Source organism: Panulirus ornatus, chromosome 32 (genome assembly GCF_036320965.1).
Source record: "Panulirus ornatus isolate Po-2019 chromosome 32, ASM3632096v1, whole genome shotgun sequence".
Classification (NCBI taxonomy): Eukaryota; Metazoa; Arthropoda; class Malacostraca; order Decapoda; family Palinuridae; genus Panulirus; species Panulirus ornatus.
In genome coordinates, this window is record NC_092255.1 from 18,195,078 (window position 1) to 18,221,567 (window position 26,490).

Genomic DNA, 26,490 nt, shown 5'->3' on the forward strand with positions numbered 1-26,490 from the left:
TTGCTAAAAGAGGTTACAAGAAAATGGGCCCAGACCTGAAATCTGTTCCTGAAACACTTGAATATTGGAGATTTTACAACTTGTGGTGAGTAGATACAATAAGCCATAATCATTATGATACTATGACCTGGATAATTCCAGCAGTATGCCGCTAGGCATAGATGCAAGTGTAATGGAACTTTTTTAAAAAGACAAAGATCTTAAATTACATAAGAGAGCTGTGGATAATATGAGGCGAGACTTTTCCATAAAGGCCTGCCAGAAAACATGCAAGCTTTGCAGCCAGCTCCATATGACACAGATACTTCATGCCATCCCTGAAGATGACAACAGTGACAACTACTCAAATGACTCAATAGTATATTCCAAGAGCACCAAGACTGATGGCTGAACATGCACACAGAAGCCACACATGACGTTATCAGTGACTTTTATCAGCATATCTAATCCTTCCCTGAACACAGGAAGACAAGAAAGGAGAGTCTCAGTTTACCTGTGTACTAATGGTGATGAATGCTGAATAATCTAATAGTCATTTACCAAGGTAATATAATGTTTGGGTCTGTCAGGAAATTTTCAACATGTACTGAGATGTTCTTTCAGGATTAGTAGCTGTGTATTGCTCCGAAACCCTTTGACCATGGAATTATTTTCAGCTGCATGCTCAGAGTGCTATCAAACAATGACCAGTTATCATTTCCATATTTTACTGTATTTTACTGGAGAATTCACATTCCTTGAGAATGAAGATGAACATTAATTCCATGGCTTAAGGCACCGTATTTAGTCAAACATTTCTGAGCACTAAAACTAATACTTTCTCCATCCACTGGCTAACAACTTGACCAACAGCTTCAGACTTACAGCCTAGTTTGATCCCTTAAGAAAACTCAAAAAAGTTTAAATCATACAATATATGACCTATGCAGAGCAATATAGTGAAATTGTGCTAAAGCAGAAAAGGGAAGAATTTAAATGATAAAACATATACACATACTACTGAAAATATAAACTCATCATGAGTAACTGTAAACATCAGTTTTCAATAATCTAGTAGTAATCATGTTAATTCTTATAACTGATTACAAAAAAGTCAAATGAAAAGGTCTTGCATCATCCACCTTTTGGTGTTGTGACCATGTTCACTTTCACCGAGTTTTACTGAAGAAATCCAAGTTTAATTATTCTGGCCCCTTACTGGATGAATGTGGTAGCCTGCAACCTCACAAGGGAAGAGCTACTTAGATTTAGTAGTCTGGTTTTACAAAGATAATTATTCAACTGTCACGACTGTCAAATCATTTTATGTGTATGCTCTTTAGGTTTACAACACAGAGAAAAATCAACTGCATGAAAAGCAAACTAAGTGTCATTTGACATATCTTTATTTACACATTTCAGGTGATATTAAAAATACAGAGCACTATACTTCAGCATCATTAGTATAAAACTATACTCCATGTAGTGTTGCCATTATCTGTTTCTTATATTTCAAGTAATCCAATGTGTGAGAAATTCAAACCCTGTGATTACTGTTACACATTTGAAAATCAATAATTTCCTAAACCAGAATGCAAAGTATGCAACAGCTTATCTCAGAGGAGTCTCGACAAATAAAAACTTACAGGGGCCTAGTCTTCCTTGAGTCTCTTGGCCTTCTGCTGTTCATAGCTGTGGAGATACCATAGATATTAAACTTTTGGTCCACGAAAATGCTTATGTCCTATAGAAGGTACATTCTATAAATAGATACATCCTAATACAATTTGCCTAAAGCTGACCAGCATAAAACCTCCACATACATCTACCCTCTTCCATAATTCCTCTCTAGGGCCCATGCCTCACATCCATACAACACTGCAGGGACTACTATGCCATCAAACACATCCATCTTTGCCCGCACACACACCAAAACCAAAGCCCCCTATCCATATCTCATTCTATTCTCTGCACAACTGAACTTTGGGAATATGAGGTCTTATATGCACTGATTAATGTTCCACTCTTGGCACTCTCCTTGATCTTCTTTGAACTATCACGAATAGTTTGTAAATAAGATTCATTAAGTCCAAGGGCATGCTTAATATCAGTTGTTCATTCATCTCTCTCATAACATTTGAATACATCAATTTTAACCTCAGAGGTCATGTCCTCACATTTCTTAGCACCACTGTTACCAACAGGACTTATAAGATGCTTTGACAGAAAGATGCAAGTGGCAAAACACATGCAAAATATGTACAGTACACTGCTGCACAAAATACTGCACTACTTTCTGACAATAGACTGTATCCACATCAAGCATCCGTGCATTTCTTGCACAGTGCTGACAACACAACAATGCACTGCCTGACCAGTGACAATCACAGAATTCCAAAGAAGTCTGCCTAACAAAGATAACCAATTGGAACTGGGTGGCATACCTCTTTTTCTCTTTATAAAGCTCCTGTGGCTATGTGAAACATTTGTATGTACAAGAAATTCCAGAAGAACGTTGTGAGAAAGAATGTATGAAGTCAGAAATGTTAATCAATGCATAAATGGAATAAGCCAAGTAATGAAACTTCAAGTGCTGACAACAAACGTATGTTTAAAAAATATCAGCAAAATTCAAGAGAAAGCAGCCCATGAATGCAGAATTCACTTCACCTACAGCATATACATATATAACAACAGTCAACTACAAGCACAAAGAGGTACAAAAAGATGGGCAACGAAACAGACAAACTACTAATGACGATCTGATTTTGAGGAAATGGTAAAGTGCTAGAACACAATGGTTTAAGTGATTTTTAGCATAAAAAGGTATAAAAAATCTTTAAATTATTTTCATAGAATAAAATATTTTGGCACAAAAGATTCACTTAAAACTACTTATATAAAATTACATATCTTGGCATCTTTAAAATTTACAATAACATTATTTCTTGAGTTTCTCTAATATTGTCATTACTTCCATTTCAATAATTTGTATATCAAACCAACATAGTTTAAAGTGTGGATGCAAACAACTTATTTGTGAATGCTGGGATTTAAGTTCATATGTAAAAGGTTCATCTAATGGTATTCATTTGTCTGCTGAAAGGTAGAATGTAAATGTTCATGTCAAAAATGAAGGAGACATGTCCAATACAATACTTAAATGACTTTGTAAATAACAGTAACTGTATGATACATTTCAAATTTCTTGCAGACTGGAAAAAATTGTTAAGTACTAAAATATACATCATAGAATAATTTAAGGGGGCAAGGAAGGAAGACAACACTAAACATACTGTACATGCCCATGTAAGATATGCCATACACAAAAGATAGCTGAACCTTTCAACTTGAAAGCAGTGTTGTACATTCTTACTGATTTCCAATCTTTTAACAATGGAAAATTTCAACTTCTGACAATTTCATGACCTGCTTCAAAAGGGTTTACAGTAATTACTAAAATGTTACTTACTTGAAGATGCGAAATAGCTGGTATAGCCCTGTTATAGCAACAAACATATTCACACTAAAGAGGTTCCAGTTCCTTGGATATATCACCAGAGAATACCTGCAAATTGAAATAATTCAAAGTAAATGAATGAAAATGCTAATATATATGGATCTCAAATGTAAAATACATTTCATGCATGGCTAGATGATGAATAGTATGTACAATAAAAGGATTTTTTCTACTAGAATTTTTTTTTCTTTCTCCTCTTTTGTGCTTTTTGCCATTTCCCAATTTTTTCTACAAGGATTTTTTTCTACTAAGATTCTTTTCTTTCTTTTCTTTCAAACATGTTCGCCATTTCCCATGTTTGTGAGGAAATGACAAGAACAGATGAAAAAAAGGCCTCATTCACTCAAATCCATTCTCTAGCCGTGATATGTAATGCACTAAATACAAAGCCCCATCCAAGACCTGTACATGAAATCACTCCAATTCACTCTATCCCATGCACACATTTCACCCTCAAGCATGTTCAGGCATCGAGCACTCAAACACTTTTTCACTCTATCCTTCCATCTCCGATTTGGCCTTCCCCTTCTCTTTCTCCCCTCCACTTCTGACACAGGTGTACTCTTTGTTAAACTCACCTCACTCATTTTCTCCATGTGTAAACCATTTCAGCACATCCTCTTCAACTCTTTCAACCATACTCATTACTACAATTCTCCCTTATCCTATTATTCATTACTTATTTGACAAACCCTCCACACACCACATACTGTCCTCAAACATTTAATTCCAGCACATCTTCCCTCCTCTGTACATCCTACATCAATTCTTGTTTATAGCCCATGGTTTGCATCACTGGCAACTACTGTCCAAGTATCTAATAATTCAATTATAAGAAAATGTATCTGGGAATGAAATATATTTCAAATATACATATATCTTTTTATTTATATGTATACATATCTACTTATTTATCATACTTAATCACCGTCTCCAGCATTAGCGAGGTTGCACAAGGAAACAGACGAGAAATGGCCCAACCCACCGACATACGCATGTATTTACATAAACACCCACAAACACACATATACAATCACATGCATTTCAATATATACATACACAGACATATACCTATGTACACATGTACATATTCATACTCGCTGCCTTCATCCATTCCCGTCGCCACCCCACCACACATGAAACAGCATCCCCACCTCCAACAGGGGTAGCACCAGGAAAAGACAAAAGGGCCACATTCATTCACACTCAGTCTCCAGCTGTCGTGTAATGCACCAAAACCACAGCTCCCTCTCCACATCCAGGCCCCACACACTTTTCCATGGTTTACCCTTTATCACATTTACAGTAATTACATATCAAAGGAGCACAGTCAGTAGAGATGAAAAGATTTTAAATGTCATATGACCCATTAGGAAGCATGGCTCACAGCTGGTAGGTGATGACTCACTTCTGAGGTCATAACATGTATATAGAAACTCCATAACACCCACCAACACCCTTGCACAATGTGGACCGTGATAATAACACTGTATTCACTTGCTGTTTATCGCATACACATCAAAGACATTCATGGCATTCCAGAAGGTCAATCTCTCCTTATATTTTCAATTGAACAGTATTCCAAGCCAATGGAGCACAACACAGCCTTCTGCACCCCTGTACAGTAAAAGAAACACAAAGTATTTGCCTTCACCAAGCTAATCCAATCAGATGCTTTTGTATGTGGGCTGCTCCTATTATAGATGTAAAGGTGCATTAATAATTAATGTACCTGTTGGCTCCTATATCGAGCCTAACCAGTTTGACAAATTTGGGTAACAAATGAAATGAAGCAATGCAACAAAAAAATCAAATAACCTTAAACCTAAATATCCAAGTATTCCCCATCTACACTAACCTTGACCAGATAAGGCCAGTGGCAGCCAGAGCTCCTGACTGTGATGCTGACAGCTTCTCTGCAGGTCGAGTTAAGTCTCCCAAACCAGCAATCACCAGACCCTGAAAATATCAAAACAAATGTTATGGCAGCAACAAATTCTCAAGCAAGTTTTTTTCAACAACTGGGATGCTGGTATTTAACCACTATATCTATCTTTTTTCATTATGACTGACGAAGCAGTCAAAATATGCTCCAATCAAGGCCATCAAGGATATATGGAAAAGGAGTAAAGAACTATGTCTTTACTCCTATGGGTATAAACACATACACATCCCTCCAGCCTAAGCCAGGTGCCCATCTATCAACTAGCACTAAGGGGAGGATGAACATCTAAGTTGAGTGTGGGCCAACTGCTGTGCCAAGGATTCAAACTCATTCAGGCCCAACCTCAAACAGGCCCATGCTGACTCATGGTCAGTAATGCTAACCACCACACAAATGAGGTTTGTGTATGTAATTACATATTTGTAATTACCTACTTGTAAAAGTATGGTGAGAGAGTTCACTCTTGCCTAACAACCAATCACTGCACAACTTCCCTCAGTTGTATGGAGGCCAATCTTTTTTTATTTCCTGCATGCAGGTTATGTCTCTTTCCTTGTTGTTCACCTTTAATAATCTGTTTTTTTCATAGTTTCAGAGCAACTATAAACTGCTGGTAATGCCTTAAGCCACCCATCCACCATGCTAAACACTCTATAAGCATGCTATCTCTGACTGTCCTAACAGTCTCCTTAACAATACTATCCAATGTTGTGCTTTGTGTATCTGCTTAGGAAACCCTCAGCATCCCTACACCTTAATTCCTATCCAATATCTTCTGTTTTGTGGTGTGCTTCATCCAGCATCCTGTCTCTGACTACAGTTTTACACACACACACTTTGACACACATATCCATTAAAGCAATCTGCCTATTTGTTCCAGAGTCTTCAGTATCTCTACAAAGTATTTCTAACTAAACTTTACCCCTGACTATCTACTTCATCAATCATAGGCTTCACTTCTTCAGCTTTGTTGTTCTCTTCTGACTTTGAATCACCCTATCATCTTGCCTATCACCTGTGGCTAGTAGTCTAAATGGTAACAGCTTCTGCTAGTATTCCAATTTTGTTAAAGTTCCCTGACTCTTCTACATAGTCTCCCTACCATTCACACACTCCGGCATTTTTTCTGTGTGCAAGTAACTTATCAACTATTGTAAAAACTGCTACTTACCCACTTGAAGCATGGAGCCCAGAAAAACACAGTTTTGGGACCTAGGGGATGAAAAAAAATTTTGTTTTGAAATTTAAAAGACGAGGGCTTGATGGTGCCTACTTACAAATGCTATATGTATATATCTATTTCATTTATCTATTTTACTTTGTTGCTGTCTCCCACATTAGCGAAGTTGCGCAAGGAAACAGATGAAACAATGGCCCAACCCACCCACATACACATGTATATACATACACGTCCACACACGCACATATACATACCCATACATTTCAACGTACACATATATATACATACACAAACATATAAATATATACACATGTGCATAATTCATACTGTCTGCCTTTATTCATTCCTGTTGCCACCCTGCCACACATAAAATTAAAACCCTCTCCCCCTTCACGTGTGCGAGGTAGCACTAGGAAAAGGCAACAAAGGCCACATTCGTTCACACTCAGTCTCTAGCTGTCATGTAATAGTGCACCGAAACCACAGCTCCCTTTCCACACAACTTTCCATGGTTTACCCCAGACGCTTCACATGCCCTGGTTCAATCCACTGACAGCACGTCAACCCCGGTATACCACACTGTTCCAATTCACTCTATTCCTTGCACGCCTTTCATCCTCCTGCATGTTCAGGCCCCAATCACTCAAAATCTTTTTCACTCTATCTTTCCACCTCCAATTTGGTCTCCCTCTTCTCCTCGTTCCCTCCACCTCTGACACATATATCCTCTTGGTCAATCTTTCCTCACTCATTCTCTCCATGTGCCCAAACCATTTCAAAACACCCTCTTCTGCTCTCTCAATCACACTCTTTTTATTACCACACATCTCTTGTACCCTTACATTACTTACTCGATCAAACCACCTCACACCACATATTGTCCTCAAACATCTCATTTCCAGCACATCCACCCTCCTCTGCACAACTCTATCCATAGCCCACGCCTCGCAACCATACAACATTGTTGGAACCACTATTCCTTCAAACATACCCATTTTTGCTTTCCGAGGTAATGTTCTCGACTTCCACACATTCTTCAACGCTCCCAGAATTTTCGCCCCCTCCCCCACCCTATGATTCACTTCTGCTTCCATGGTTCCATCTGCTGCCAAATCTACTCCCAGATATCTAAAACACTTCACTTCCTCCAGTTTTTCTCCATACATAAATATACATAAATTAATAAATAAATAAATATATATTTCAAAGAGAAGTTTAATTTGAAGACAACCTCAAAGTTTTCTTCCTGCTTTTGTAATGTGGTACTGTACTGAACTTTGTTCATATTATCAATTACTACTTGAAAAACTTTTGCTGCACTTTTATACAGCTTTTATTAGTTTCCTTGGTAATGTACCGTCAAACTATGGCTTAATGGTAAATTTGGTTTGCCTGCAATCTTAGGTTTTAACTATCCATTACCAAGTAAGGACAAGAAGAGAAATATGTTTAAATCCTATTGTTACTGACCATTTTCCCATGATAAATTTTCGCCAGCTGGCTTTGCTTGACTTCCAATTTGGAAAGTAGTCATCTCAACATTCTCCATACATTTCAAAAGATAGATCATACGGAGTTAACTCTGAAGAAATATATAAACCAGTTGCATGATGAAAATGTGTACTAAACACGTTACTGAAAGGTACAGGCTGTGATAATATAAAAATGTAACGAATGTTCTTTATCATATATTCTGATCAACATATGCAACTAAAAAGGATGTATGGAAAGGGACTCTGACTTGAAAACAGTCACAATCTTGAAGATTTAAAAGAAAACAATGAAGAACACTTACAAAATATATATTTACTAATCCATGTGGTGTAACATAAACAGAAACAGTCTGGTATTAAACAAATTTACATAAGTAATTACACCTACCAAACAATGGAAACAAGGTCATAGAATACATCCTCCGTCAACTTGAAGCACAACTCACCATAACTTTTAAAATATTTTCAAAACTTTGAGAATACGTTAAATTTGCTTTGCTAAAGTAAGTTAGGTGTAATTTTTTCTTCTGCTGATTTCTAGAGGAGTTTTTATACACTACATTCACTGAATATCAAAACCCTTCCTATTAATTATCATTGTGAAATAAAAAATATTCTAAAGAACATCTACTAAGTATAAGGAGTCCAATGATGCGTATTTCTACATCCATAAGCCACCTAGGTACTGTAACAAAAAGTCCAGTTTAGCTCTGCATCACTATCAACTTTGGATACCAAGTGATTCTGTGCATATGCTACTGCAACATTTAGAGAATATAACAGGGGATAGGGGAGAAAGAATACTTCCCACGTATTCCCTGCGTGTCGTAGAAGGCGACTATAAGGGGAGGGAGCGGGGGGCTGGAAATCCTCTCCTCTCTTTTTATTTTTTTTTTCTCAAAAGAAGGAACAGAGTAGGGGGCCAGGTGAGGATATTCCCTCAAAGGCCCAGTTCTCTGTTCTTAACGCTACCTCGCTAACGCGGGAAATTGCGAATAGCATGAAAGAAAGAAAAGAACAGTTGCAGAGCATGATTTGGAGCTTTATGATCTTTGAAAAATACTAAAGAAAGCAAAAGCAGTGAAGGTTGTCAAACAGAATGTGGAATTAAGGGATGCAAAAGTAAGAAAAATAATTCTAAAAAATTAAGACCAATGAAAACCTCATCTCACATCACCTAACAGCAAAAAAATTGCGTAGTGTTCTGTTATGGGTAAGACTGGTATGTTTCAACTAAAACATTGATCATTTAAATAAACTCAATTGCTAAAGAGATTACGAGGCTTTTAAAGGTTCCATTTACATAAATTATCCCCAAGTTACCCATGATATACATGACCCTCACTACTGGTGCCTCATTTATCATCTTTCAATACAATTCGAAGTTTAAAATCGTGATTTAAACACTACACTAGCACATCAGAAAAAAAATCATTTTATGTCAAAGCAGTGCTAAATTAGAATTTTACCATTACATTTGCTGTACCTCTAAACTGGAACTTTACAGTCTATATTCCAGTGTGATAAGCAAAAAGAAAAAGGAGGGTTCAGGTACTGATTCACTAAAAAAAAAAAAAAAAATTGCTCAGGGCTCTCCTCAATATGGTAAGAATTTTCATCTGATATTGCAGATGGGTAATTCATCTGTGTATGTTCACACTGAAACTAGCTTTGAATACAGAGTGATTTTCTTCTGCGTTAATAAGGAACACAAAGAAATACAGAGGAATTCAAACAGCAACGCACCACTGGGTCCTTTCTAAGTTGGTTGTGATAATGGAGGATATCAGAAACTCAAAATAATGTGGTTAAAATTATACAGCAAACAGATAATTCAAAGAGAATAACCTGCAAATTGTAATTTTGACTACAGACACAAATGATGAAAGTCATGGCCTTGAAGCGAAGTACTTATCAAGTCTATTCTTAAATTTATCTTTAATAATGCTTTCAACCACTCTAATTGGAAAATCATCCTGTGCGTTCACAATCCTGTTGAGGATAAAGTACTTGTCACTAACTCTGAAACTTTTATACTTACAGCATTAACATCAAAATTATCAGACAAAACTGAAACCTATTTCTTAAGGTACAAATATAATATCAGTACAATGGGAGATGCAGAGCAAGATCTGGAGCATAACATTTCATCGAAAGAAGGGTGAGGGTTATGCATGTCAGGTAAAATGTGGGATTACTTAATATAATCGTATACTTGCAACTTATTAACAGGCCCTATATATATATAACTTTCACCTAATGGCAAAAATGGTATCAGTAGTATACCAACATTAAACTTGTTCCTTGCTAGAAATGCAGGGCTGCTTGCTGTGTCATTTATTTGTTGACATCCAGTGCCATTTTTGCTGTGCTCAATCATGGTTGTAACTAAAATACTTTGACTAGAATCCTGTACTGAACATTAAATCTTAACACTAAAGAATTGCGTGAGAATTTCATGTTTTTTACAAGAACATTACCCACTCTATCATGTTAACCCCTTATTCTCCTAAAAATACTGCCATTGCCTTATTCAATGTTGTTCAGTTAAATATGATGCTCCAATCATGCTCGACAACTATCTATTGTGTTCTCTGACACTTCACGAGGACTGTAAAACAAAATCACTCGGTATCATGTGGAGCTTAACTTCAACTGAGTTGAGGAGAATGAAGTGCATCAGTAGTTTATTCTGCAACATCACATCAGATGGTAATAGTTAGGGTTTTAAATATCAGAGAAAAAGTGGGGAGAAATGAAATTACATGAAACATCTGTATAAATAGAACCAACGAATACATCATCTAACCTCCTTAGCAATCGATATCTCAATATTCATTAATTGATATTCACTTAAATAATCATTATCACAGGCAATATAACAAAGTCACAGCCCTGGTTAAACATTATCAAACTGCCAATTTCAAAATAAGGGAGTCAGATCAAGTAACTCGTCATGCCACGTCCAAACCTCTCAACACGTAACTATATGAAATCCCAAGCAGCAGACATATCTAATGCATGTAAATTTCTAATACATATAATGGCTTCCAGGAGTGGTTAGGATATGGTTTCTGAGGTTCAGTTAATTTTTTAAAAGCGTTTTACCTACTTTTAACATTACCATCATATTTTTCCCTGGTATGCATAGTCCAGACTAATACTGTTCAACATAATGCTCCAGACACTGCAAGCAAACACTACACGTATGCATTTCTAGGAAAATAACACAATGTCCAACTGCAGTTTCAATGCCAATTTAGATTAAGTTTGTTGGGTTTTAATTTCGTCCTAATTCCGACCATACATCTAACGACTTCCCTCAACTTCATCACCCTCACCACTTGGGGTGGAAAATCACCCTTCAATAACTGACCTTTACTTTCCTCGATGGCTGGAAGTCTAACAAAATTTTATAATTTGTAGTAACTGCTCTGACATGACATGACCAAAATTATATGATATCTTCAACGTGCCACATAATTATCAAAAAAAATGGTGTAAAGTTAATTTCTATCCCGTTTAAGCTCCAGAGTTCTGAACACCTTTCGAGATATTAATTCCCTACAGAGAACAGTCCCCAAAAAGCCAAATAACTGGTTTCACTGGAGTTTCACATAATACGAAGAACACGTCCGTTAACAAATTAATATTCAGGTGTCCCAAGGTCACCAATATATATACTTTAAATATTAGACAATTTTGACGACTGGCGTTCCATACCTGCTGGATGGTTCCAAAACGGCTGGAACCTGGGAGGCACCAGCTTATCTGCCCTGCGAATCATGGCTCTGTAAATTGCTGCCATGGTGTTAAAAGGTTTGGGGTATTCACAGGAGATACACCTGTCCTCCCGGACTCGACCATCAGCTGGCTTGGTAACTGGATCGAAGAAAACGAGTGAGAGGAGAAACTCTTCTGAGCAATATACTATATGTTATATGGCATCGGCGCCGTGCTGCTGCCATCTATTGGTTGAATGTATAACTAATTTGAAAAAATATAAAAGGTTCCCCCCAAAAGTATATCTTTTTGACACAGAAAATGCTCTCTAATATAATCAACTTTTATTTCTGGTTCCACTCATATGTTATATAAAGACAAGTAATCTACTTCTTCATAGAACTGTGAAAAATCCATAAACATCTTCACTTTAAGAATATATAGATACAATTACATCAGTCAATAGTGGGTTGGTTACTGTAGCTTAGGTATACAATCGACTGCCAAAGTCATTAAAGTCAACTTTATCCTACGAGCATCATTAGAAAAAAAATTAACCCTTCTAAGACCATATACACACTTTCACTAATACAAGTTACTTTCTGGAGTTATCTAAGAGAGAGAAATATGAATGAAAAATGTTTTTCAGCACTGCTATATGATCTACCTGGCAAATCTATAAATATTTCGAAAAGAGTTTTTATCAGAAGGATAATATTTCCTGAACAGAATACTGTATCAAATTTTTTCTTTTCGACTTTCTACAGGTAGTGACCAATAAACTTTATAAAAACCTAATAAAGTTCAGTACTGAGGGGCCATATCAAAAGAAAAAAAAAAGACAGATAAGCCATGATAACAGGTCTGAACTTCATAAAAGCAACGGTATATGCTCTCATTTTGACTTTTGTCACAAAGATGTTTAAATTTCTTGTTCAATATGAATTGATAGACATTACATTTGGTAAATCAATTCTTCTTTCCAAAGGTGTATGAAGGACCTGGAAGGTATTTTATCATGTACAAAGTCTACAGGCTATAAGAATAACGTCAAACCACGCGAGAAAAGATGTGCTATTAAAAACTTTTTTAAGTGCGAGATACAATAGTAAAATTAAAACGGCAGAAATCGTGGCTGAACAAAAATAGATCGTAAACTTAGGAAAAAAAGAGGGAAGACGTGCTTGATAGCCTATCCTCTACATGTGATAAGGAAAATTCAAATCAAATTCATTACAGTCGAAGTTGCAATCAATTTCAAATATTATGAAATCAATATGACTGCGGTGGCTACACATTTGTTGTGGGAAGAGATTAAGTGTAGATTACATAGAAGACTTAAGACTGGTATTTTGAAGTCTTCATAATGGTGATATGAATGGATGGTTAGGTGAATGGTAATAATAGATGGTCGAGGAGCTACCGGACGATGAATGTGTGTGCATCAGTAGGTCTTTGTAATACAAATAAACATTTCCAACTCAAAGAAGTTCCAGAATACACTTGATAAATACGAATGATTTAGATAACTAATATATAACTGTGAGAAGCTGAAGACGCTAGGTGAGGTTAGCAGATCTAAGAACAGGGATGGCTAAGGAAGAATGTCTAAAATCCGTGTGGTTTTCGAGTAAAAAAAAAAGAATCATGGAAGGCTTAGATAAGAAGCGAAGAAAATTAAATGTATGACAACTTTCAAGGGAAAGTGGACAATGCCAATGACACAGATAAAGTTGAAGAGATATGTGAGTAGCGTCAGCAGATGATGCTGCCAACGTGGTTCATGCACAAAGATGGTTGATGAATTATGAGAGTTGAAAGTAGCAATGAATGACCCCAACATTAATATAAAATGGAAGACAAAAAATGAAGGGAATAACATTCAGAGAAAAATAAATCAATGAATACGATTAAGACAACCAAATGAGTTACAAAAAAAAAAAAAGATGGAGAATAATATCCGATATTAAATGAGTTGAATAGGTACTGAGAGGAGGTATGTGTATAAAAAAGCGTGTGGCAGACAAGAATAGATGACTGTTACTGAGGGGGGATTAAGTTTATGAGAGGTGGTGGGGTGAGTACCTCAGGGAGCTGATGGGGTGATTATATAAGAGGTGTGGGTATTGACTCGGCGGGAGGGAGGAGAGTACGGCAGGAGTGGTGTGGTGAAGAGATAAGACAACACACAGGAGGATGTGAGAGGTGAGCAGAAGAGAGACTGATAATGGAGATGTGAGTGTGAATGAGATTGTGTGAGAGGGTGGAATAGGTGGAGGCGAAGCAGTAGTTGACTTCACAAAAGAGACTGTCTGGTACCATTTGGTTGAAGGCTTAATGGCTAGGCTTACCATAATCATTCCGCAGTGAAAAGGTAAAGGAAATAATTGTAAAGTAATTTCGTGCTCTCAGTATGACTGGTAATGTATATGCTGTAGAATCGTATGTAACTGTAGAGGAGTACAGAACCTGTGGTAGATGAGGGTAGAGAAGGATTCCGGATAGACCAGACTCATCAATGACTTTGAAAAGAAAGCCAAAATTTTGTAAAATGCAATACTGCATATTGTATACTGCAACACAAGTGAAGTAAATTGCAGCAGTGAAAGCAAACTACATTAAGGTAAGGTAATGAAACGGATCAACTGATTCAATAAATTACAACACTGAAGACTATGAACTACAATACTCTGTATATGATAAACTACAATACTGAGGAAAATGAACTATAGCAATGGGAATCATGAGCTACAACTGTGAAGAAAATTAACTACAACACCGGGGACAATAGGCTACAACACTGGAGTCAATGAACTACACAGTTGAAACAATGAACCACAGCTTTGGGGACAAAGAACTACACACATAGCAGTGGAGACATTGAACTACAGCACTGGATCCAATGAACTACAACACAGGGATAACAAATTACAACACTGAAGAATAATTACAGTTCTGGGAAAAATTAATCAGAATGCTAAGACAACAAACAACAACACCAAGGACAATAAACTAAAATATGGAAAATACTCTAAGACGAGACGATGACTCGCTTGGATTTGGACTGAAATGGGGTAACAGTTCACTGGAAACAATGACATAAACACAAACAGACAATAACTCATACTAACAGAAGTAAACAATAAATTTTGCCACTGAAGATAATGAACAAAGAAAAATGAACAAATTGAGCCAGTGCATCGAATCGAAAAAGAATATCATTTCTGTAATAGACAATTATTTCTCAATCTGCCTCATTATTTGAACCGAGAAATACTCAAGAACGTAATCCCTGAGTCAACAGATCAGTAAGTTAAGAAAAAAGATTCGAAAATCAGCTTTGGTAAGGATTAATTCCAATTATAAGTTTGTTACTCCTTCCTCTCTTGGTCTCTTTGTCCATATCTTTGGGACAAGAAATGATAATCCTTGTGGAAAAAGAATTGGCCCGAAGGTCCGTTATCCGGGAAGAAATGGTATCTGTAGCCTAGCTTCACCCACCGGGATTATTTTCCTCCTGTTTATGATAAATTAGTACCGTACAGGAGGGGGAAAGATCAATGATAGGCAAGAGAAATGAGGCTATGGGACACCATACGTAAAAGAAACTTGAGCGACACGAGAAAAGGGGGGGGGAAAGGGGAACCTTTCTTACTGTCTGCCGTGAGATAAACGTCCTCTCCCAGTGACGGGTTCATGGGAAGCTTCTTTTGAAGCTTTTCACAGCAGAATTTGTAGTATTTAGCCACCATCCTGCCGACCTATTCACACCCCTTACATTAGCCAGATAACTGAGGAACACGACAAGACTCCTCAAAGGGAGACCGCATGGACCAAACCTATCCACAGTTCTGTTAATGTTATTTGTTACATATCGTACTCGCAATTCAAGAAATATATAATGTTACCTTTCCATAAGTGGGGATCCTGAGGTACTTGAAGAAGGATTAGTTCACCAGCTAACCAGAGGAAGCAAGAAGTGCTCAAACCATCACCTTTGTGGCTACACACACAGAGTAAAGGTTCGCGGCGCCTTTACCTTCGCAATAAACGAAGGAGGAGCAGCCGAAAACTCCCTCCGTTTTCTGTCACCCAGTTCAGTCTAACCAATCACAAGCGTCTTCTGTGAGAAACGCCATTTTCATTGGCTTTAAGAGAGCTGGGATGGATGGTATCAAGATCATCCCTCCCGAAATCTACATTCCGATGTCGTATTACATTTCAAGGTGTGAAAGGTCGTTCATATTCCACTGAAGTGGAACTCACCTGACGCCCTGCTCCCTCCCTCGCTACACGACAGAGTTGAAACTTTTTGCACCTTACATATGGGAGGGATATGTATTAAGACATCAGATTTTCCTAAGTTAAAAGCAAAACATCTTTTTCATTATTGAAGATATGATTTATGTCTCGTACATACAAGGCCAGGGTAATTTGCACAGGTTATGATATAAATGATATTGACCGAATACACACCATATACCCGACTAACCTTTCATCTATCGTTGTTTTCAATGGAAGTCATCTACTTCAACACCAGAAAAATGGTTTTCAAAACAATATAGACTTTCATATCAGTCTGTCTGAAAATTGTATTTGTTATTACAAAAAATACTGAGGTTTGGCACTCAAGTTGTGATTTTATTCAAACGTCCATAACTTATCAGTTTGAGACATCACGTTCACTAGAATTAGTTCCGGGGAAGAAATAAGATGAACTGAAAAATTTTTATGACATAAGCTGATAACTGATATCTATTTCCTGGATAAGCGATTAACTCTATCCAGTTGGTATTTTGATGCATTCCGCTCCGTTACTTTCCCCACTAATTCATTTTATTAAAAGGTATTTTTAGATCGAAGGTCTGCAAGGATACTACATTTCCTTTTAGAGCATTTTGTGATCAGGGTGGAAAATACTGAGAATTTAAGAAGAAAAAACATAATTTTGGTGGTCATCCCCTGGCAATAATACCTCAATGTGTCTCTAGAAATTATTTCTAGTGGAAAGCTTAAAACCAAATGGCGCCCGCTGAAGTCGCGTCGTCTTAGTTAAACTAAATCTAGATGAAATCCGACCAATATACGAGTTGATAAAGAAGTAAATATATTTACTTATCTTCCACCGCCCGGCGGATGTAAAACTGTGACATCCATTGGTCACGAGTGACCAGACTTTCAGGCAATTAACCACTTACACAAATTTTCCGGATAATCAGGCCATATTCAGGTACTGGCTATATTCCCAAAGGTTATATATTCCACATACGCCAGTTACGTAACGATATTTACTCCATATTTTTCACTACACACAAAACAACACAATAATTTCACATTTTTCTTTAACAATTTGTTCATACGGATGGCTTTGGTGTTCATTCATACTTTACACATTTCTTCCCCCCATTTCAAAAGCATGAGTCATTACTCAGACTCATAGATGAGTGACATGAGTAAAGCTATGTGACATTGCTCATGGCTAGAACATCTACCATTTGCATGGCATAGATCACTCCAACCTGACACCTCACAAGACTGCATGTTGGTACAACACTCATTGTATATATATCACAACCTCTTGCCTCGGTCATATGAGCTTACAGTTACGAACGAATCACTGCTTTTTTATATATTTTTTTTTCTATCACTTCAAATATACCTGGATATCTTATATTGTTTCATTATTCATTTTCTTTTTTATTGAAAAAATAATGTATTATGAATGTCCAGTGATTTGTACACACTAGGCTTGCGGAACGCACTAGGCTTGCGGGAACAGAAGTTATGATCACATCAACACTGTCTTCTGCTTCACTTGACTATATATATATATATATATATATATATATATATATATATATATATATATATATATATATATGATCGTATATCTTCACATTTTAAGTAAATACCTCACACATCAGCTTTCCTACACTGTGTTCGTCTCACGTACTCCCGCCAGAGAGGTTAGTGAAGGACTGTCGGTTGACTTGGTCTCCTGGGGCTGGTGTGGGAAGGTAGGTAGGAAAAAGTCATAACCAGCAGTTTGGCCATCAGTAGTTATTGCTAGGTTGTTATATAGAAGTATAAGAATTACGTCTGGCGTCTTGATCTGTTGCAATTAAGGAAACAGCCCTTAAGGCTTGCTTACGAAGAACAATACTAATTTTCATACTAACTGATTCCAGAGTTAGGCTTATATCGAAAGATCCGCCCACACTGACAGACACCAGCAAACGAGTACAAATACAAATATCCCCCTCCCTCCCCCACACACGTTCTGGTTAGCTAAGAAAATAGTTCTCACAAGTCCTGCCGAGACTCCCCTATACACGCCTAGTACTTCCTTACAGGTCCTCCCGGGCCAGTACCATGAGTTCAGCACTTCCTCACAAGTCCTGCAGGTTCAAATGCTTCCCCAAGTTCTGGCGGGCGCCTTCAAGTTCAGTACTTCCTCATGTCTGCTCGACTCCTAGAGGCCTCTAAGTTGGTTCCTATGGCTCCTCTTGAGCACCCATGACTTCTTTAAATTCTTCATAAATTTTAAAGGTCTTGTTGGCCTTCGATAGGTTTAGATATAGATTCCCATAAGTTTATGTAGGTTCCCACAGGACCTGTTAGGTTCCCAGTGTCTATGGAACTTTCCTACAAACAATGGATTTTACATTATCCCAATTTTTCACTCGTCCTACCAGGTTCCTTAGGATTTCACAGTATCCCAGTCGGTAATAGACATTAATCTGGAGATTCAACTGGGTTTCAGAGGTTCCAATAAATTGTCATATTTCCACAAGTTCTGCCCAGTTCCCCCAGATCCATATCAAGTCCCAGTCACAACACAGGATGGTGATCCTTTAAATTTTTTTTTTTTTCCAGACGAATGAACATTACTCGCCATTCTGGGTTTGTTTGTACAGTGATTGCGGGAGTAGAAAGGTGGGGGCGCGGGAGAGCGGGAGGGACGCACGAGAAGAAAGGAAAGTGGCGTGGGTAAAAGGGAGGTTGGTGTGAGGGAGGGAGAGGTAAGTTGCAGCGGGTCAGCCAGCACAAAGAAGGAAGGTGAATGAGGTTTGTAAACATCTTTCAGGTGATAAAAGAAGTTATGATATCCTTTATCAAATGATAAGGTGTATGTTTATTCATGTACTTGGACATATAAAGCATTTATTGACGTGTATTCATTTACAATTACCCCAAGACCTCTTAATTGGAAGGATTCCTAGTGTGACTCAAGACCTCTTATCCAGAAGCCCCTAAATCCCAAGGCTGTGCTACTTCAGGTAGCTCTTCTCTGGAGTGAGTAGGTCCTTTGTTGAGATTGTACCATCAAAGATAAAGCCTTGCCAAAGATGACGTTTTAATCCCATTGTAACTTCATCCAGGTGGAGTCCGGTAACACACACACCCATATATATATATATGTTGTGCGCAGGAGGATGGATGTGCTGGAAATGAGATGTTTGAGGACAATGTGTGGTGTGAGGTGGTTTGATCGAGTAAGTAACGTAAGGGTAAGAGAGATGTGTGGAAATAAAAAGAGCGTGGTTGAGAGAGCAGAAGAGGGTGTTTTGAAATGGTTTGGGCACATGGAGAGAATGAGTGAGGAAAGATTGACCAAGAGGATATATGTGTCGGAGGTGGAGGGAACGAGGAGAAGAGGGAGACCAAATTGGAGGTGGAAAGATGGAGTGAAAAAGATTTTGTGTGATCGGGGCCTGAACATGCAGGAGGGTGAAAGGAGGGCAAGGAATAGAGTGAATTGGAGCGATGTGGTATACAGGGGTTGACGTGCTGTCAGTGGATTGAATCAAGGCATGTGAAGCGTCTGGGGTAAACCATGGAAAGCTGTGTAGGTATGTATATTTGCGTGTGTGGACGTGTGTATGTACGTGTGTATGGGGGTTGGGCCATTTCTTTCGTCTGTTTCCTCGCGCTACCTCGCAAACGCGGGAGACAGCGACAAAGTATAAAAAAAAAAAAAAAAAAAAAAAAAAAAAAATATATATATATATATATATATATATATATATATATATATATATATATATATAGTCTTCGTTAGTGAAGTGGCGGTGGGAACAGACGAAGAAGAGGCCTCTCTCGTATCCATTTTCTCTCTAGCTGTCACTTGAAATGCATCGAAACCACAATCCTCCTTATCCCCAACCGGGCCCCCAGACCTATCCGTGGATTCCCCCGGCTGCATTATAGCTATACCTTAGTTCAGTTCATCATAACCTCATGTAGAGGGAGGCAGATAACACCTTTATAGCTGTGGTTTCATTGTGCATTACATGATGTGAGCGAATGAGGCCTTTTCGTCCCAAGCTCATGGCGCTACCTTGCTAACGCGAGATACAGCAAACAAGTATCAAAAAGAAATTGAAAACAAAGATATATGTATTTAAGGACATTAAATTCAACTGCACAATGAAAATAGTATTTTTATTATGAGATAACAGTACTACAGCATGAGTAAAGTGGAATAAGTTGGCATGAAGAATCTGTAGACTAAACTGTATATATATGTACATGTGGCCAGCGGACGAACGCATCGATCCATTGGGCATTTTGAAATGATACAAACTACGAGGCGTCAGTGTTGTGGATGAGTGTCAAAGAACACTACTATGGCTTGTCACTTAATACTAATGAATTTTTTTTTATACAATGTACCTTAACACTACGATACAAAAGTCTGCGATGTTTATATAAGAAAAAAAAAATCCTAGGGATAAAAAATGTTTAAGGCACCTTCTTCGATATGCGAGACATTCTTGATACAAAATGAAGAGAGATTCTGTTATTTTGCTTCATGTTCGAATCCCTCACACGATTAGAACACAAGAAGAGGAGCTTTATCTATGGCTGATGATAATTCGAACATTATACTAAACAATATAAATATTATCATAAATTTACAAATATATAATAAGCATACTTCACACAAAAGTCCTATGTACAGATTTAAAATTACGAAAAGACGGTTTCTGCCAAACTTATCTGTGATTGCTATAATGATCCTGTAAAAACAAAGCTGCTCTGAGTGTTTTGTTTTAGCAAATAAAAAAACTCAGGATGTAAAATTTTGCTTTAGTAGGGACCAAAAATAAATCCCCAATCCAAAAATACTAAATTTTTGCTTTAGAAGGGACAAAAAATAAATTCCTCCCCAAATTAGACAAGTATGGCATCGTATGACGTCTAGTTTAAGAAAGACTGTCTATAAAATGTGTTACGCAACTTATACTATGTAACTTAGTACTGTATACAGGAGAGACCTGATCCAACTAGACTACAGAACATCCACCTAAATTAGATATACTGGACAGTAAGTACAAGGCATCATCTGGTTGTCTTAAAATTAGGCCTGACCTCACGGGTAAGTTAGCAAGTTAAGACTGTTGCTAAAAAGAGAGACTGAGAGAGAGATTAAGCCTCTTACAGAAGCCAGAGACAGACTGACAGACTGTTAGGCACAACTAGCGCCAGCCATTTTATGAAATCATATGATCTTCTACTTACCACATCGTCAGTACACAATCGACTAGGTTAACCTACACTGATGATTTATATATTCTAACGATACGTTCAGCACATTAGGAATGATCAAGTATTCTTTAATATTTTTTTTTCCCCTCCGTAGGAATACGATATCATACTGAAATATGAAAATTGCAGCGACAACAAGCATATGTGTATCGGTGGCGGGTAAGGGGCTGCCAGCGGTTCGTCATTCTTCCAAAAATTCGTTTCATTTTTTTTCTCTCTCTCTCTCATCAGTGTGTCTTGCGAAGATCAATCAATAAGGATTAGATAAATGGAAATCTTCCTGAATGTCACAAGGCACTTGAACTTGTTAGCGAAAGCTTAGAAAAAAGAAGTATGGATTCTTATGTACTTTTCAAGTTACTTTTAAGGCACTCCGAAGCACTTGATAAGAAAATAGTTATGTGATTATCAGCTTTCAGTAATCATCTCATGGAAGTCCTAATTTTGTACATTATATTCAAGGCGTTTCAACGCACGGTTATAAGCTTATATTCTGTGGGATAAATCTATTCGTAAATATACTTGTCAATGCACAGAACACGACTCGCTGTTACAAAAATACTCTCGACGTAAAAATGTCTTCTTTCATATGATCACAATGAATGACTACATCAATAATGGAAGCCCTTCATGTCGGAGAAGAATATATATATATATATATATATATATATATATATATATATATATATATATATATATATATATATATATATAATATATATATATATATATATATATATATATATATATATATATATATATATATATATATATATATATATATATATATATATATATATGGCATCAGGAGAGCTAAGATACCCTGAACCAACTCGAATTATCTCGTATATCAACTGACTTATATTTCTCTCTTGTGTCTCCCTCTGATGATGTGATTATTACACGAAAGTGCACTTGGGAACTTTTCGTGTTTCATTTTCCCCGTGGACTCATAGGAATATATATATATATATATATATATATATATATATATATATATATATATATATATATATATATATATATATATATATATATATATATATCACGTATGTAACTCGCACTGAAATATAGCTCAACGATAGATTACATTTAACTTATAGCATCCATGGGGTGTTGCCGTGTGTGTGTGAAACGTCCCTAAGAGATGTGTCCATGTAATCCACGGCCGGCCGCATGCTAACGACGAATAGCGAATATTCACGTAGCTACGAATCAAATCCTCCTGACGCAGAGGCTGGTCGCCAGTTGATTCGTTACAACACAGTCATGTCATATGTAGCTACAGTGGACGGTTGGTAAATATTACCGAATATGAGGATAGTAAGCCACTGTGGAAAGACTACCTTTGTGATGTGAAACTTTATCAATTTCCAACGCATAACGTAAAATGTTTTCCTGTCTTATGCGATGGGGGAAGGTGATCAGTGAATATTCTCATCTTAGACACGTACATACATCTGGCCAGAAAACCACTAGTCTGACTCTTCATTAAGTACTTGTTATATTTAGAGCAACAGAATATGATTAAGGAGGGCATTCTTCGTTGGCATTTTGCTTGCACTGAGGGATAGCTACATCGGCTGACATCCATGATATATATGTGCGACGTTCCAGCGTTCATGGTTGCCAGCGATCACGAGTTTGTCCTCCCACACAAGTGTTTATCTGATCTAGGGCTTCGTGTGGTCTCCTAATATGAAAACAAGAATCAAATGAGATGAAACATTTTGCCCATCTCCACATACGTGCACAAATACCAGACCAACTGATATCTTCTGGGTTCGGACGAATGTGAAACAAGCAATATATCTACTGGATCACAAGTTAAAAGACTGCATGAATTATTATATAAATGATGAGGCACTTTCGTCTAATAAGCTAAATCACGATTTCGATTTTACCTGAAATGCAGACAGCCCACCTGTGCTAATAACGCAGTAATAGAAAATATATTTGAATGTGTCAAACGTTAATGATATTCAAGGCACTTGTTTACGGAACAAGACTCTGGGAAGAGCAGTTTATAAACCTGATATAAGAATCCATCTGGGAAGGCTCGTATGTTTATCATTGTATGGTCATTTATTCTTCTTCCTCTCTAATTCCACTCCCACTACAGACAGGCGCGCTTTCCACACACACACACACACACACACACACACACACACACACACACATACACATTCCTGACCATTTCTCCTAACACAGGACAGCTGTACAAGAGATGAAGAACCAAGTCGCACTCTGAAACAACTCTTCGAACTTCTCTACAAGTGTTTTGAAAAGGAGTCCACTTCTTCGCGACTCAAGGAAAGCTAACTCTCGGCATGTCAATCTCCAGGCCAAGGTTCAGTGCACAAGGGGCTAGAAGAGAGGCAGTGGCGCTCCTTTGTGGTGCCGAAGCTGCTGGTTGAAGTTGGCAGCTGCGGCGGCAGCGGTGTACTGGGTCGGGTAGTGGAAGGCTGCGGCCGCGCTCTTCATGGTCTCCACGGGGAAGTGCTGGCTCCCCATGAGCATCTCGCCTCCACTCATCATTGTGCTGAAGGAGAGGGAAAGATGCTATGATGGAAACATTGGAATGTCGCGCGGGGAGCGGAAGGGGCTGGCTTAGCTCCGCCCGGAGCAATGGAAAACAAAAGAAAGAGTAACGTTGCAAAAACAAAAGAGAAACGTATCGTAACAAATAGAAATCCTATAACTAATCCAGTTAGAATGGAAGTATTCTTTAAATATAATTCGTTTACCGTCGAGCGTACGACCTGTAAATGTAATAACTAGACGTGGATTATATTTCGTTATTGTTGTAACTAACAACGGTGGAGAACAAACTCAGTCCGACCTGTAGTTGTCATAGGGAATGTGGTGTCCGTGGTGGTGGTGGGCGCCCCAGGCGTCTCCGGTCTTGGCGTGGAGTGCGGGTGTCCAGGAGGCCTCTCCGTGGTGGCCTGCGGAGGACGTGAGGCCGTTGGAGACGGAGTAGTCTGAGGCGGAGGCTCCGTGGCCACTCAGCAGACCAGCAGCCCCGGACCCTGAGCCTCCTGCTGGCGCGGAACACAAGCGTTACTCACAGGTTACTCACATCTCACATCAATACTCACAAGTTACTCATCTCACACCAATACTCACATGTTACTCACATCAATAATCACATGTTACTCACATCAATAATCACATGTTACTCACATCTCTCACCAATACTCACATTTCACACCAATACTCACAACTCACATTTCACAGCAATACTCACATGTTACTCACATTTCACAGCAATACTCACATGTTACAGCAATACTCACATGTTACTCACATCTCACACCAGTACTCACATGTTACTCACATTTCACAGCAATACTAACAAGTTAATCACATTTCACACCAACACTCATAAGTTACATTTCACACCAAGGCAGGTCACACACGAAGAAAAAAAAAGAAGCATCAAATCTTGTTTCAAATTTCAGCAAGATGCTTAAAGAAATTGACCTCCTACTTCAAGGGTTACAGATGCTCAAATTATGGTCAAGTCTGGTGTTCTGTTCATCGAACGAACGTCAGACTCAAGTAATAACATAAACTCAGATATTCTTGTCTCACACAAAAGAAATAAAGAAAATCTGGAAGATCTGGTTACGTGGGTGTAAGATACAAAGGTGATGTCCCAAGCTCCGAGTGAAGTATGGTACTGGTGAAGTCAGGCTTAAAGCGAACAGGATGTACTTGAAAGATGTCATGTCTAGGTCTTGGTGAAGTGGCATATGTGATGTCAGGCTCCGTGTGTGATGAGTGGAACACGTGATGTTAGGCTCCGTGTGTGATGAGTGGAACACGTGATGTTAGGCTCCGTGTGTGAAGAGTGGAACACGTGATGTCTGACGTGTGGAGTACTACCACAGGTGATGTCACTTCTCAAAGTCATGAACAGAGCAAGTGATGTCTCAAGCTATAAGCACAGACTGGTTCATGTGATGTCAGGATCTACGTTAGAATGGTGCAAGGTGAAGTCAGGAGGCGGGAGGAAGGGGACGCACCTGTCTGGAGGAGGGAACCATGGGTCCCGGAGGTGAATATGGAGGAGGCGTTGTTGTTGGAGGAGAGCATGGACATCATCTGGGTCTGCAGGTTGGTCTGGGCGTTGGCCTGCAGGTTGGTCTGGAGGCTGCCGTCGGCCATCCCGCCGCCGGGGCCTGGTGGCCCTTGGCCGCCTGACACCTGCTGGTTCATGAGCGCCGCCCGGGACCAAGCGCTTGTGTCCCCGACTGGAAAGGAAGATTCCAGACATCACGAACGACGCGGGAAAACCTGCAGTTCTAGCCAAAACAGGCCGTTTTTGACAACGGCTTCTTCCTCTACACGTCGAAGCTTTGGAACTCTGTACCTTCTTATGTCTTCCCTAATAACTATGATCTAGCACATTGCAAAACAAAGGTCTCTCACGTCCTCAAAAACTCGTAAATACTTTCCCTTGTCTATTCTCTTCCCGTTTCATTATTCTCTGAAAATTTCAATCAAGGCCCGGCCTTGATGTGGACTTTTGCCAGTGATTGGATAGCCTTCAACATAAGAGAAAATATAAGACTTTCTTTCAGTTGCAAAGAGACTCTGGCATCACCGGGAAAAAGACTTACTGAGGCCACCAAGAAGTTCCTCCTCTTGCATGGGTCACATGAAGACCAACTTTACTTAAGGAAGAGAAGACCTTCAGCGTGAGTTTACAGAGCTACGACTTACTGTCCTCACATCAGAGAAGACCCTTTTATACACGATGTAAGTAAATAATTATAAACAGTCACTAATTCACTGCTGATACCCTGATTACTCAGTACAAATGAATGATGTATTATTTGTGTCATGAATGCCTCTGCAAAAATATCTCATGATACCACGAACCTACTATGACAATTTACTGATATTTTCAACTTGATATGATTATCAAATACTCTGATATTACCATATATGACTTGGGCAGTTTCTTTGCTTTTCATTGTAAACTACGCCTTGCCTAAAGACAAGAGGATGGTGAGGAGAGAGAGAGAGAGAGAGAGAGAGAGAGAGAGAGAGAGAGAGAGAGAGAGAGAGAGAGAGAGAGAGAGAGAGA

The 26,490-nt window shown here is 38.3% G+C and overlaps 2 protein-coding genes across 8 annotated transcripts in view; both read right to left on the reverse strand.

Moving 5' to 3' along the window:
• Positions 1-1,369: 1,369 nt before the first annotated feature.
• On the reverse strand, positions 1,370-11,999 carry LOC139759087 (mitochondrial pyruvate carrier 2-like). The gene is made up of 5 exons (XM_071681035.1): positions 11,841-11,999; positions 6,616-6,656; positions 5,358-5,458; positions 3,452-3,547; positions 1,370-1,671 (listed from the first exon to the last, which is right to left on the reverse strand). The coding sequence occupies exons 1-5, from the start codon at positions 11,923-11,925 to the stop codon at positions 1,632-1,634; spliced, it is 363 nt and encodes a 120-aa protein (XP_071537136.1). The 5' UTR covers positions 11,926-11,999; the 3' UTR covers positions 1,370-1,631.
• A 10,132-nt stretch (positions 12,000-22,131) lies between these two features.
• The window catches only part of LOC139759088 (uncharacterized), a 138,397-nt gene continuing 134,038 nt past the window's right edge, over positions 22,132-26,490 (reverse strand). For 3 of the 7 annotated variants that reach the window (XM_071681037.1, XM_071681040.1, XM_071681036.1), the window contains 3 exons: positions 25,424-25,651; positions 24,235-24,433; positions 22,132-23,934 (listed from right to left, as the gene is read on the reverse strand). In XM_071681037.1, the coding sequence (XP_071537138.1) occupies positions 23,760-23,934; positions 24,235-24,433; positions 25,424-25,651 (602 nt within the window). In that variant the 3' untranslated portion in view covers positions 22,132-23,759. The remainder of the gene's footprint in view (positions 23,935-24,234; positions 24,434-25,423; positions 25,652-26,490) is intronic. The other 4 variants (XM_071681042.1, XM_071681039.1, XM_071681041.1 and 1 more) reach the window with 2 other exon arrangements.

Excerpts from the sequence above, each read along its gene's own strand:
- LOC139759087 (XM_071681035.1), bottom strand. The coding sequence starts at position 11,925 with ATGGCAGCAATTTACAGAGCCATGATTCGCAGGGCAGATAAGCTGGTG. Across the intron at positions 3,548-5,357 it reads ACTGGCCTTATCTGGTCAAG|GTATTCTCTGGTGATATATC; the intron begins GTTAGTGTAGAT and ends TTCAATTTGCAG. Across the intron at positions 1,672-3,451 it reads CAGCTATTTCGCATCTTCAA|CTATGAACAGCAGAAGGCCA; the intron begins GTAAGTAACATT and ends GTATCTCCACAG.